Source organism: Medicago sativa, chromosome 2 (genome assembly GCF_051527215.1).
Source record: "Medicago sativa cultivar Bolivia chromosome 2, Bolivia_mono, whole genome shotgun sequence".
In the NCBI taxonomy this organism is placed as follows: Eukaryota; Viridiplantae; Streptophyta; class Magnoliopsida; order Fabales; family Fabaceae; genus Medicago; species Medicago sativa.
The window spans coordinates 49,817,708-49,832,199 of NC_140750.1; the positions used below are offsets into that span (position 1 = coordinate 49,817,708).

The 14,492-nt window shown below is 38.7% G+C and overlaps 2 protein-coding genes across 2 annotated transcripts; one reads left to right on the forward strand and one right to left on the reverse strand.

Annotated features, from left to right (window-relative positions):
• Positions 1-7,338: 7,338 nt before the first annotated feature.
• On the reverse strand, positions 7,339-9,774 carry LOC146947175 (uncharacterized). The gene has a single exon (XM_085748404.1). It carries the CDS (start codon positions 9,772-9,774, stop codon positions 7,339-7,341), a length of 2,436 nt encoding a protein of 811 aa, XP_085604530.1.
• A 251-nt stretch (positions 9,775-10,025) lies between these two features.
• LOC146947176 (uncharacterized) lies at positions 10,026-11,164 on the forward strand. Its single transcript, XM_085744818.1, has one exon. It carries the CDS (start codon positions 10,327-10,329, stop codon positions 10,987-10,989), a length of 663 nt encoding a protein of 220 aa, XP_085600944.1. The 5' UTR covers positions 10,026-10,326; the 3' UTR covers positions 10,990-11,164.
• The last annotated feature ends 3,328 nt before the right edge of the window (positions 11,165-14,492 follow it).

A 14,492-nucleotide genomic window follows, 5' to 3' on the forward strand; every position in this document is an offset into this window, starting at 1 on the left:
GACCCCTTATCTTCTCAAAAAGTTGCGATTATAGCCCCTGTTTTGGGACACGTGGAGTCTTCTCAGGAACTTTGGGACGAAAGGGCCAAAATTGTCATTTTTTAAATAGGAAGTGAAAAGTGTAGTTTAGCCAATAATTTAATTCAATTATCCTTGATGCATAATGTGATACTTATATGGTGATATAATTATGTTATGCGTTTGTATGATCAAGAGCATGTATATATGATATACATGTTGAATTCATTTCAAATCAATGATATTTTCTAACGCGGGATCTTCTATCAAGTTATGATACTTATATAGTGATATAATTATGTTATGCATTTGTATGATCAAGAGCATGTATATATGATATACATGTTGAATTTATTTCAAATCAATAATATTTTCTAACGCCGGATCTTCTATCAAGTGTTGATGTTGATTAGTGTCGTAATGGTTAACACCGTAAAGTATTCGTTGTCGATTGTACTTTATGATCGGTGATTTTGTATGGTGAAGTAGCAATAGATGAAGATATTATGATTGCTAATATATTTTTTTGAAGGAATTATGATTGCTAATATTAATTATCAATTTTACTTGATGTCCAACTATTTTGTATGGTGAACTAATGATTGATGATGATATTACCGTTTCTATTACTCGTCGTCAATTATATTTCATGACCGACAACTTGGTATGGAGAAGTTACGATCAATGGTGATATTGGAATCTTTCCACTTGATATGTTTTGAAATTTTCAACATATTTTGGTTAAATAAAAGCAAATATATAATTTTGAAACTGTTTCAAAAGATATATTTTATTTGAATAATAAAATCATTCAAACAAATCTCTTGTAGATACATTTTGAAATTGTTTCAAAAAATATAATTTATTGTCCTCGTGTGGGTTTAGCTCAATTGGTAGAGACGTTGCATAATATATGCAGCAGTCGGGGTTAGAAACCCCAACATCTCACTTTTTCACCTTATAAAGAGAAATTTCTAGCCACTTCGCTACTTGAAAAAAAATTTATTTAAATTGGAATCAAATAAAATCAAAGATATATGATCTTGAAATTGTTTCAAAAGATATATTTTTACTTAAATTAGATTTAAAAAAAAATCTATGATCTTGAAATTGTTTAAAAGATATATTTTTATTTAAATTAGCTTTAAATAAAATCAAAGATATGCTCTTGAATTTGTTTCAAAAGATATATTACATAAATTGAACTTAAATAAAATCAAAGATATAGTCCTGATATTGTTTCAGAGATATATTTTGTTTAAATTAGATTCAAATAAAATTTAAAATAAGGTTTTGAAATTGTTTTAAAGATATACATTCTATGAGACATGCTACCAACACACTTTTTTTGATTGGTTAAAATTCACATGGAACCTACCAAATTTATATGGGACCCACATGATTTGGTGGGACCCATGTAAATTTTAACCAATAAAAAAAATGTGTTAAGAAGTGTGTGTTAAAATATGTATTATTACTAGCATTCCTTTATATTTTATTTAATTAAAATCAAAGATACATTTTTGAAATTGTTTCAATAAGTATATCTTATATAAATAAAAGACGAGGTCCTCGTGAGCTTAGCTCAGTTGGTATGAACAATGCATAAAATATGCAAGGTCTGGGGTTCGAATCCCGGCCATCACCAACAAAAAAAAATAGTCATAATTATGTCACATTTACGTGACCGAGGTAAATCTCTTAGTTTTAGATTTACCTCGGTCACGTAAATGTGACATAATTATGAGGTAAATCTAAAACTAAGAATAAGAGATAAGAAACTAGACTACCTGTTTTTTAAGCAAAAGAGGTTGATGCAAAGGGCATCAACCAGAATTTAATAAAAGATCAAAAAAGGAGTAAAAGAAAGAAAAGGGGACTAGGTTGATGCACGGTTTTGGTACTGGCAAGTGTATCAAATCGTTTACCAAGTAAATCAAATCGTTTACCAAGTAATAATGTGATAAGTAGAGTATTGTATCCAAAGAGATTGTCGTTTCGTCCAAACAAATCGCGTTACTTATTTTTGTAGGTTGACAGTATAAAAGTTAGGTTGCATTTTTTATCTGTTTGCAACAGAGCAATTTTACCTGTTTTTGGTTGTAGAAAAGTAAGCGGCGGTTATGATTCTTCGAATCCCCTTTGTATATATTGTTGGACAATTAAGTAACATAAATGTCTATTTATCTTAGGTAGACTATACAAGTGATGAGACCGTTGGGACGTTACTAACCTACTTTAATATATCCCTCTGATGGCTAACTGCATCCGCTGATCGCACGGTGATCCTTACGTGCGGGGTCTTGCTAATTCAAAGGTAATTGAAACATAAACTTAAATTGACTTTCCAGTGTTTCCAAATGAAATGAAGGTCAAGGTTCCCTTAGGTCTTCCCATCTATGAATCTTATGACACTTATAGCACACTTTCTCTACGCTTTCTTAGTAGTTATACAAACGGGTAGCCCTAATCTACGTCTACCTTACTAAGGGTTTCAAGAGAATGGTTCTACTAGGTTACAACTTATTTCCTTCAACTAGGCACTTGTTTCACTAATTACTAATCAGTTAATTCCTAGGTTCAGTGGGGCACCACTCAGTCTTAATAGTTTTTAGCCACTAAGCACCTACGTCTAGGGTCAACAATTCCTATGATATCTTTTGGCTAATTAATAATCACTTACTTTCTAGACAGATAGTTATCAGTAAAAAAGATATAAATATAGGGTTGCACCTATTATGGAAATAAACTATATCCTAATAAAACTTAATAGCGAACAAAAAAATAACTATAATAATAAAAGACATTAAATAATTAAAAAAAATCCAACAAAAATATTCAGAGGTTCTTCTTAGAACTCTAACCTAAAAAGATTTAGATTAGAGTTACTAAGAGACACTAAGCCCATTATGAGGCACTAAGTTATTTTTTACGCAAGGAAGAATCCCTCGATATTTCACATTGCTCCTCATCACCTTAATTGTCATATATGCAATACGGTAAAGAGAGAATCCCTTGATATTTCACATTGCTCCTCATCACCTTAAATGTCATATATACAATACGGTAAAGAGACATTGTTTAGGACTCCGTAAACATTGTTATAGTTATTAAGGAGTGTCGTCCCTTTACCGTACTGCATGTATGACATTTAGGATGATGAGGAGTAAAATGTTGTCGAAAGGGATTTTATCCTACAAACTAACCACTTTGATATTATTCTTAATTCATAATTGATAGATGTATTTGCATTAAGTCCAATAGATTCAAGATTCTCAATCACCATAAATAATATAAAATTAACCCCTCTAACAAAACTCTTTCAAAAAATATGAAGAATTTCTTCATTTTCCTCAATATTTTCCATTCACTAAATTCATTTCATCCACTCCAAACTCTCAAACAAAGCCAATAAAAAAGAAGTATCTTTTTTTTGAACAAACAAAAATGGTGCATATATTAACAAGGAGTAGATAACCCCGCACAAGGCGTGCTAATAAGGAAACCACTCAACAGTATTTACAAAAAGAAGGTACTAGCCAAAGCGAAGCAAAGCATAGCACCTATAAAAACAACAACCCGACAAAATTACAGATGGACGCCCATACAAAGGAGCGGGTGTTTCCACCAGTCATGATAGCTATACATAAAAGTTGCCTATTTTGACTTTAACCAGGAAAAGGATGTAAATTTGATCTTCTCAATGAGAGTAGAAGGTGTCGAAGCCATGTTATTAAACACACGGTCATTCCGTTCCTTCCAAATAACCCATACAGAGGTAAACCAAATAATCCTGAAGAACATGTATGTAGATCTATGCAAACCAGGCAAATTAACAAATTGTGTATAATGATGACAAATTTCGGCATGTGCAACAAAAGAGATACCCAACCATAGGCAAACCTGAGACCAAAGAGATCCGGATAAGTCACACCCCAAGAGTAGATGATTAGCTGTCTCAGGACTTCCACAACCAAACACACACGCTGCTTCTTCTTGAGAGAGGACCCTACGCCGAACCAAGTTGTCCTTCGTTGGAAGACGATTGCGAAGAAGGCGCCACACGAACACGGACACCTTAGATGGTATCTGCGAATGCCAAATGTCGACAGCATGCGACCTATCTCCCAAGTCAGTCGTTGTGGACAGAAAACGGTAGGCCCCCCGAACCGAGTAACCATGCACAGTATCTAACAGCCACGTCCAGGTGTCCTCTGCATTTTCCTGAAAAACAAAGTTATGGAGTAACGTAAAACACTCCCTCTCACTCTCCTCCTCCCATGCCATCAATCGCCTACGCCATAAACTCTCCCTCCCAGCACCGCCCTCTGCAGCCCTCCTCATATTCTCCACCGAACACTCCTTGTCTACAGACAATTCAAAAAGACGGGGAAATTTAAATTTAAGAGGAAGGTCCCCTATCCAAATGTCATGCCAAAAAAAAGTATCCCTCCCATTTCCAACTACCCTTCGGATATGACTGTCAAACCACCGGCCAACTCCCTCACCAACTCCCTCACGGATCCTACATAACGACCGCCACCAAGCCGAACAATGACGGTCACCCTCTTTCAACCGACCCCCCTCCTCGCCATACCGTGCTTTTAAGACACGGTACCACAACCCGTGTTTATCAATCAACATTCTCCAACACCACTTACCCATTAACGATAAATTAAAAGCGCCCAATCTCTTGACCCCCAACCCTCCAACCTCCTTTGGAGTACAAACTGACTCCCATTTTATCCAAGCAATTTTCCTAAAATCCTCACCTCCCCCCCAAAAAAAATTTTTAAAAACAGATTCAATAGAAGAAATTATACCTGCAGGGGCTTTGAAAAAAGAAAGAAAGTAAACTGGCAGTGAGGACAGGACAGATTTCAGAAGTACCAAACGACCACCAAAGGAAAGAAGCTTATGGTTCCACGACGACAAGCGGGAGACAATGCGATCAACAACAGGCTTCCAAAAAGAGATTTTTCTAGAATCACCTCCGATAGGCAGCCCCAAATAAATAAAAGGAATGGCACCTTTGCGACATCTCATCAAAGTAGCAGCCTCAGACAGCCAAGAATCGGTAATATTAACACCAGTCAGCATACTTTTATGGAAATTCACTTTTAATCCTGACAACTCCTCAAATAAAAGCAGCACTGACCTCATAGTACGGACATTCAACCAACTTTTCTCACCAATTATTAACGTATCATCCGCAAACTGTAGGTGTGTCAATCGCACCTCGGCAGTGGCGCCCACACCGTACCCAGTGAAGAGGTGTGCCTCTTTGACAGCCGTCATTAACACATTTAAACCCTCTGCAGCTAATAAGAATAAAAAAGGCGATAAGGGGTCACCCTGACGCAGACCCCGCTCAAGAGGAAACTCATCTGTCGGGCTTCCATTCACTAAAACAGATGCCTTTGCCGAACCAACACATTCAGAAATCCACTTCTGCCACAATTTTGGAAAGTTCATTCTTGCCATTACAGAGTCTAGGTAATTTAAATCCACAGAATTATAAGCTTTTTCAAAATCAACTTTAAACAAAAGGAGCTCTTTTTTCAACCGGGTCGCTTCATTGACTGCTTCATTTGCAACTAAAATACCGTCCAGAATCTGTTTGCCTCTAACAAAAGCTGACTGAGACTCAGACACCACACTACCAACCACCAGCCTCAATCTATTTGCAAGAACCTTAGCAAGAATTTTATACAAACACCCAATCAAAGAAATAAGTCGAAAATCATTCAGCCTTTGCGGACTGTTCACCTTCGGGATGAGAGCAATGAAAGTAGAATTGATACCCTTAGACAGCTTACCATTGCGATGAAACTCAACCATAAACCTTAACAAATCATCTTTTAATATACTCCAAAATTCCTTGACAAAACCAAAGCTAACACCATCAGGACCCGGACTCTTATAACTGTCACAATCCCAGACTGCCTGTTTCACTTCCTCAATACCAAACGGCTTGATTAACGTCCCCGCTTCAACAAAAGAAAGTTTACGAAAATTGAGACCCTCAGCACTAGGCCGCACATCACCCCTAGACTTAAAATGATTTGAGAAATAATTGAAAACCGTTGCACGAATGTCATGAACCCCCTCAACAGTACCACCTTCGACAGACACCGAATGAATAGCATTATGACACCTCCAATGGGCCATGTAATTGTGAAAAAATTTGGAATTTGCATCCCCCTCCTTCAACCACTTCATCCGCGAGTTCTGCCAGTTAATACTATTTTGCATACGAGCCAGAGAATGTAATGAGACAGATAAATCATGAAGCTCATTGACCTCCGTTTCCTGAAGATCTGCGGTTTCTGCTTTTGTATCTAGCACAGATATTTTAGCTTTGACCTCCTGCATCCTACCATCCATATTCTGAACATGATGAGAGTGCCATACCTTTAAGCTCGACTTAATCATTTTCAACTTCTGTTGGAGCACAAAACCAGCCCACCCTTGACAGTCAAACGATGCCCATTTCTCACGGACAAAATCAGCATAACCAGGAAGATCCGACCAACATTTAAGCATTCTCAAAGGCCGAGGTCCCCAGTTGGATTCATCTACACTTAACATCAACGGAACATGGTCAGAGAGTCCCCGTTGATATGCAACCTGAATACTATTCGGCCACAGGTCACACCACTTATTTGACAACAAAAATCTATCCAATCTACTCATGGAAACGCCATCCCCTCTATACCAAGTAAACAGTCTTCCACATATAGGCAAGTCAAATAACAGGCTATCATGAATGAATTTATTAAAAGCCTCGGAATCCGGTCGTCTAAAAAAATCTGAACGATCTTTTCTTTCATCAATACTACGCACCGAATTAAAGTCCCCACAAACGCAAATGCAGACATCACTATTATTTTGAATGTGCAATAGCAAATGACCCCATAAAATCTTCTTCGCCACCAAGTCACACGGTGCATAAACATTAAAAATAATGAAATCTTCGCCAGAAAAGAGATCCTTACCCTTGATAACCAACACATGATTGAAACTAAAAGAAGACGTCACGTCGATCTTAGACACATCCCACACAGTAACCAAACCACCCGAAGCTCCAACAGACGGTTGATAAGAATAATTATGTACATCTTCACCCCATAAAGCTTTAACCAATTGATCATTCATGGATTCCAATTTAGTTTCTTGTAAACACAACACTAAAGGCTTTTTCTCAAGAACTAACTTCCTCACCTCCGCCCTCTTCTCACCACCCCCCAATCCCCTGACATTGTAAGTGATAATCTTCATTAAACCTCCCTCACCGAACCCGACTCTCCACCAACACCCTCAAAACTCACCCTCCACTCCCTCAACCCCCAACACCGACCCAGTTTGCTTCTCCATACCTCCCGCTGCCCTCCACTCTCTCCTCCCATCCCTCGTTAGCAAATTGAAGCTATTAGAAGTAACACAATTAACCTCCACCCCCACCACCTTTCCCAACTCCCTAACATCCTCCTTAACCTTGTCTGCCTTACCGTTTAGATGCAACCAATTCTCCCAATCATTGGTACCTGATACAGAACCTGTTGAATTAGATTTAATAGAAACATTGGAAGTAGAACCTTCGGATGGTTTTGAAGTAGAAGGTGTTGTCCTCATCTTCTTCTTGCGTTTTTGTTTGTTGAGTAGGTGAAGAATCTGCTTTCGATCACTAGCTGGCAAACGGGCTATTTTCTTCATGAATCCAACTGAAGGAAGTACCACACCACATTTCTTATGCGCTGAAGGCTTACAAGAAGTTGCTGAAGAGCTGAATTTCTTTAGTTTAAACTGAACCGCATTGTCCTCCTTCCGAGTTGAAGAAAATACCACACCTCCTTCTGATATAGTTTTCTGGTTCTCAATCCAGTCAATGCTCCAAGGTCCCTGGTTGGTGCAAGGCTGCACCGATGCTTCAAGGTGACTGTGTTTAACATCAACGTTGGCTTTAGATGGAGCTGCTGCTGTCGAGATTGGTTGTAAAATGGGAGATAATGGAACCGCAAAAAACTCATTCCCAACTTCGTTGCCTCTACTATTTGGTGATACATCATGTTTACAAATCTCAACAGATTTTTTGTCGTGTTTGCACCATTCATTTTGTAAATCAGTTACGAGATCATCCAGCTCCCATTCGCCTTGAACCTCATCCAACCCTTCATAATTATTATTTTGAACTCCCTCCTCTGGTGTCAAGTCATTTTCACCGTCCGACATGAAAGAATCTTCCCCCAAATTACATCCCCATTCCTCCACAATTTTAATGTCATAATTCCTCCCGTCGATAATAAATTCAGTCATCTTATTCAATATCTCAATTTCTGGTGTTACAATCAGAACACGTGCAAAGTCAAAACGTGCTTTATCCGCAGTGCATTTATCAACATACAGAAACCGACCGAAGCCAGATACACATAGCCTGAAAAAATTATCATTCCAAGCATGTACGGGAATACCGTATACACGAATCCAAGCTCCACGTTCATATCGAACCAAAGAATCAGACCAGTTATGGAAGTTACAGAATAACATACCGAAAAAATCGAACGCCCCTTTAAAAACATTCGAAAAAGCTTCCCCATCAGTGCAGTTTAGAAGAACTCGATCACCTCCCAAAGGAATCACAGAAACATTTGGAAAACCGGCATCCTCTATTCTTTGTTGGAAAGACAACGCTGAATCCCCCGCCTTTATATGAGCTACCATACCTGAATTCGCCCATTCTCGATCCTCCTTGCATGACGTATATGCTGGGATAAAGCGTGCTGGCTGTTTTTGTGTTGGTACAGCAGTTTGCACCCGACCAGCAGGCTTCTGCCCCTTCACACCCGCCTTTCCTCCCTTCCTTTCCTCCCTCGAAAAACCTATCACCCCCTCTGAACCGAGCTTCATTGTTTTCATCCTCTTCTTCCTTTCTAACTCCCTCACCGACACCACCACTGACCCCACCGTAACCTTCTGCTCCTCAGCCATCTTAACCACCGCCTGATGCCCCTTCTGTATAACAGTTGCAGTCTCATCCTTCCGACTCAAAACCGCCCCCTTCTCCACTCCCACCTTCAGTTCTGCCGGAATGTTCTTGTCACCTACAAAGTCATTGTGAGCAAACCTATCGAACCTTGCCTCTCTTGCCAACACACGACAGTCCCCCACCCAAACACCATTCAATGCTTGTAACAGTTTACCCTTATTCTTCACATTAACAAATCTTACGAAACCAAATTCCTGACCGCGAGAATTACGGTGTCGTGCCACATACAAATCAGAGAGAATCCCACAGACTTCAAAGGCTTGACGTAAACGATACAATGGCATATTCTCCGGAAAATTTGTGACATAAAAAGAGGCTTTGTACCCATCACTGTTGTCAGCCATCACCAAGTCAGCTGCGTGCCATTCAGCAGACACCACACGTCCTCCCACAACTTTGGAATTCCCATCGCCAATCCTAACCCTAGCCTCCTCCCGCTGCCTAACGAAAGCATCATCCTTGAAACCTCTATCAAAAACCTGAAACCGATGCTGTCCATTGCTTGTCGCCGCTCCCCGATGACCATCTGATCCTCTTGACCTGTCCCGTCCTTGTCGATCCAGTTCCGTCGCTTTCCTCTTCCTAGACCTCACCACAGTCCAATTTCCCCTATCCCCCCCGATATCTGCCACCCTGGCTGGACCCCGACCCCCCCCCCCCCCCCCCCATGATGTCTCTCTGTCGGAGAGTAGCTCCGACGCGGTTGCCATTGGCTAGCCCAATGGATTCCGCCACTCCTACGCTCAGTATTTCTCATGTTTTTTTTAAAAAAAAATAAATTTTTTTTATTACACCTAAAAAAAAAATAATTTTTAAAATAATTTTTAGGACATACAAAGATATATATATATAAATATTTTTTTAAAATAAAAAATAAAAATTATAGATATTAACATGAAAATCAAAACAATAGAATAAGTGAAAGAGTACATAATAATGAAAATATATAAAATAAAAAAAAAATAAAAAACTACAAAATTGTCACTTCAAATATCATTTTCCAAACAAAATATCTGAATATTTTGTTGTTTCACATGAACATCTTATCAATAATCCATTTTAAGATATTTTCATTCGAGACTATATGGTGTTTTCCAGCCCACGTGTCACCATCTGCATAGGGTCGCTTAGGTCATTGACTAGGAGATATGAGATATTTAGCCGTTTGAGGCTGCCTCATATTCTCTTACTTTCCACTATTCCTCAAACCACACTCACACACGCATTCTAAAAAACACAAAACAAAATCTCAGACACAAAAAATGCAAGAAATTCATTCCATGGGAGGTGGAAATCTTTTTTGCGTTGAGGAAGATAGAAGAATTGAAACCCACCATAACCAGAATTATCATCATCATCATCTTGCTTTGAAATGTCCTCGCTGTAATTCCTTCAACACGAAATTCTGCTACTACAACAACTACAACCTCTCTCAGCCTCGTCATTTTTGTAAGAACTGCCGTCGCTACTGGACCAAAGGGGGTGTCCTTCGTAACGTCCCTGTTGGCGGTTGTTCCCGTAAATCAAAGAAATCAAAGACGGCATCATCTTCTTCCATCACCGTTTCAGCAGCAAGCACGCCAACACCACCTCCACTGGAAGCTGATAAGTCAGATTCTCATTCTAACAGTGAAGGTTCAACCGTTAGGGTTAACTCTGTTATAGAGAATGAACAAGTTAATAGCTTCAGCAACCTCGTAACTTCAAGTTCAACCAATGATGTTGTTTCTTATGGGTTTGGGAATGATCAAGTACATGTGGTACAGCACGGAGACTCGGTGATGCTCAACCATCAGCAGTTATCAAATGAATTTGGATCGTTGGATTGGGAAGGTGGTGCTAGCACCGTTGATCAGTCTTACTGGACACACTCTCATTGGTCAGATCATGTCAATCATTCATCCTTTCTTTTTCATCTTCCCTGAAAAATGAATGCCTCAACAAACTTCTATACTTATTTTTTTTTTTTTTTTGTTTTCTAGCAGTTATTGTTTTGTTTGGACTTGGAATCAATACAAAACAAATGTTTTATTTTAACAGAGAATGTGAAAGACAGCATGAAAGCATTTTGTATAATTTATTAATACAAGATATAGTATTTGTTACTCCCTCCGTCCCAATTTATTTGACCCCTTGGCTCATTTCACACAGATTAAGAAAAATGTATAAATAAAGGGGAAAGTGAAATATATTGTATTGGGAATGATAAAAGTAGTATTATTTAGTGTTATATTGTATTGGGAATGATGAAAGTTGTATTGAAAATTGAAATGACTCAGTTATTTTGGGACATTTTTTTTTAGAAAATGGGTCAGATATTCCGGAACGGAGGGAGTATGAAATGCAATAAAGTGCAAAAGCTTCATTCTCATTAATTGTGAAATGAAAGTACAATGAGTATTTATAGGGAAATGTGATAAGAGCAAACACTTATCAACCCTTATTGAAGTAAACTAACAACTTATCACTAACAACATATCAGAGTTACTTGCAGCTCAAGTAACTTGTATCACAAGTTACTTGCAGCTCAAGTAACTGCACTCTCTTCATCCTTCTGCTCTAATATCCCCCCACAAGCTGGAGAATGGTATATGTTAAGCATTCCCAGCTTGGACAAAAGAATGTTGAAGGGCTGAGGAAGTAGTGGCTTTGTGAAGAAATCTGCAAGCTGATCTTTGGAGGAAACAGGAAGAAGCTTCATGATTCCAGCTTGAACCTTGTCTCTGACCAGATGACAATCAATTTCTAGATGTTTGGTCCTCGCATGAAAGACAGGGTTAGCTGCTATGTGCAAAGCACTCTGGTTATCACAATACAACACAGGAAGCTTAACTGTAGTGACATGAAGATCATTGAGCAGAAAGAGTAACCACTGCAGTTCACATGTTGCTGCACCAAGAGCCCTATATTCAGCCTCTGAGGAGGATCTTGAGACTGTCAACTGCTTCTTGGTTCTCCAGGAAATGAGGGAATTGCCAAGAAAGAAGCATTGGCCAGAAATGGATCTTCTAGAATCCAAACATCCTGCCCAATCTGCATCTGAAAAACCAGAAAGAAACAAGGGAGATTGTCTTGGAAAAAACAACCCTTGACCAGGACATTTCTTTAAGTATTTCAGAATTCTAGTGGCAGCAAGATAGTGTTTCTCAGTAGGAGAGTTGAGAAATTGGCTAAGTTGCTGGGTGGCAAATGTAATGTCTGGCCTAGTGTTTGTCAAGTAAATCAATCTGCCTATCAATCTTCTGTATGAAGGCACATCAGTATATGGTGCACTATTGTCCTTGTGAAGCTTACATGATGGATCAGAGGGTGTTGAGACAGGTTTAGAGGCAAGAAAACCTGTATCTGTAAGAAGGTCCAAGCAATATTTCCTTTGACAAAGAAAAATGCCTTGTGAAGAGTGGGCAACTTCCAAGCCAAGAAAGTATTTTAACTGTCCAAGATCTTTAATTTTGAAGGAGGTGTGGAGGATGTTTTTGATGAATGTGAATTCATCAAGTGAATCACCAGTAATTATGACATCATCCACATATACCAGTAAAGCTGTAATAGAAGTGGCAGTTTTCTTAATGAACAGAGAATGGTCAGCATTTGATTGAGTGTATTGATGCTGAAGAAGTATGGAGGTGAGTTTCTCATACCATTTTCTGCTTGCTTGCTTAAGACCATATAGTGACTTGAGTAACTTGCAGACTTGATTTGGTTTGGAAGGTGTAATGCCTTGAGGAACAAGCATGTAAACATCTTCCTGCAAATCCCCATGTAAAAAGGCATTGTTAACATCCAGTTGGTGAATATGCCAATGATTTATAGAAGCCAAAGCAATCACAGTTCTGACAGTGGTGAGTTTGGCAACAGGTGAATAGGTGTCAAAATAGTCTAAACCTTCAACCTGAGTGTACCCTTTGGCAACCAATCTGGCCTTATACCTCTCAATTGATCCATCAGCATGGTGTTTGATTTTGTAAACCCATTTACACCCTATAGGCTTCACATTAGGTGGCAGATCAACCAGTTTCCAAGTACCAGTATTCTCAAGAGCAGAAATCTCAGCTTGCATAGCTTGCTTCCAACAAGTGAATTTACTAGCTTCAGCATATGTGGTAGGCTCAGTGTGGGAAGCAATGGACAAAGCAAAAGCACAATGAGAAGGTGAGAGATTATTATATGAAATGAAATCAGAAATTGGATAAGAAACTGAAGATGATGCATGACTGCAAACATAATCTTGTAAATGTGGAGGAGGATTGGTGTTTCTGATGGATTTTCTCAGAACAGGTGGTGGAGAAGACGATGTGGGTGAAGATTGATCATGGAAGGAAGGTTCAGGGTCTATGAATGTGGTAGGTGGAGTAATGGTAGGAACAGGAGGGGACTGACTTGCAGGACAAGTAACAGATGGAAAATAGTCCCAATTGGTGGTAATTGAGGAAGGATTGGATGGATAGGGCAAAATATGTTCATGGAAACTAACATGTCTGGATATGTGAATATCTCTAGTATGAACATCAAGGAGAACATAGCCCTTAAAACCATTGGTGTAACCAAGAAACACAGATTTCCTGGCTCTAGCAGACAATTTGGTTCTTTGTGCCTGAAGAGAGGAAGAATAACAAAGACAGCCAAAAACTTTGAAGCTATCAAGGTCAGGAACTTTGTCATGGAGTAAGTGGTAAGGAGATTTATTATGGAGAAGAGGGGAAGTAACTCTATTGATGATGAAAGTGGAATGAAGGAGAGCATATGACCAATAAGATGCAGGCAATTTGGACTGGTATAAAAGGGCTCTGCCTACATTCAAAAGATGTTGATGTTTCCTCTCAACTCTCCCATTTTGTTGGGGAGTTTCAACACAAGATCTATGATGGACAATACCCTTAGAATCATAAAATGAAGGGTTTAAAAACTCAGGGCCATTATCTGTCCTGACAGTTTTAGGTGTGATGTGAAACTGGTTTTCAACAAGGGTAATGAAGTTTTTAACATGTTGAGACACATCAGATTTGGATTTAAGAAGAACAATCCAAACAAACCTACTGTAATCATCAAGTATGGTCAAGAAATACTTATGATTATGAATGGAGGGCACAGCTAAAGGACCCCAAATATCAAAATGTAAGAGTTCAAATTTATGAGATGCAACAGATGAACTAAGAGAAAAGGGCAATTTCTTTTGCCTAGCAAAATGACAAATGTCACAGGTAGCATTAGAATCAAATGACATAGAAGGATAGATTTTAGACATATGAGCCAATCTCTTGTGAGAGACATGGCCCAATCTGAAATGCCAAAGAGCAGACACAGGAATTGAAGTATATTTATTGGTAGAAATGGTATTTACAGAGAAAGATTTATTCAAAGAAGAACTAAAGAAATCTAAATTCAATCTATAGAGACCTTCAAATTGTTCACCCAAACCAATCATCTT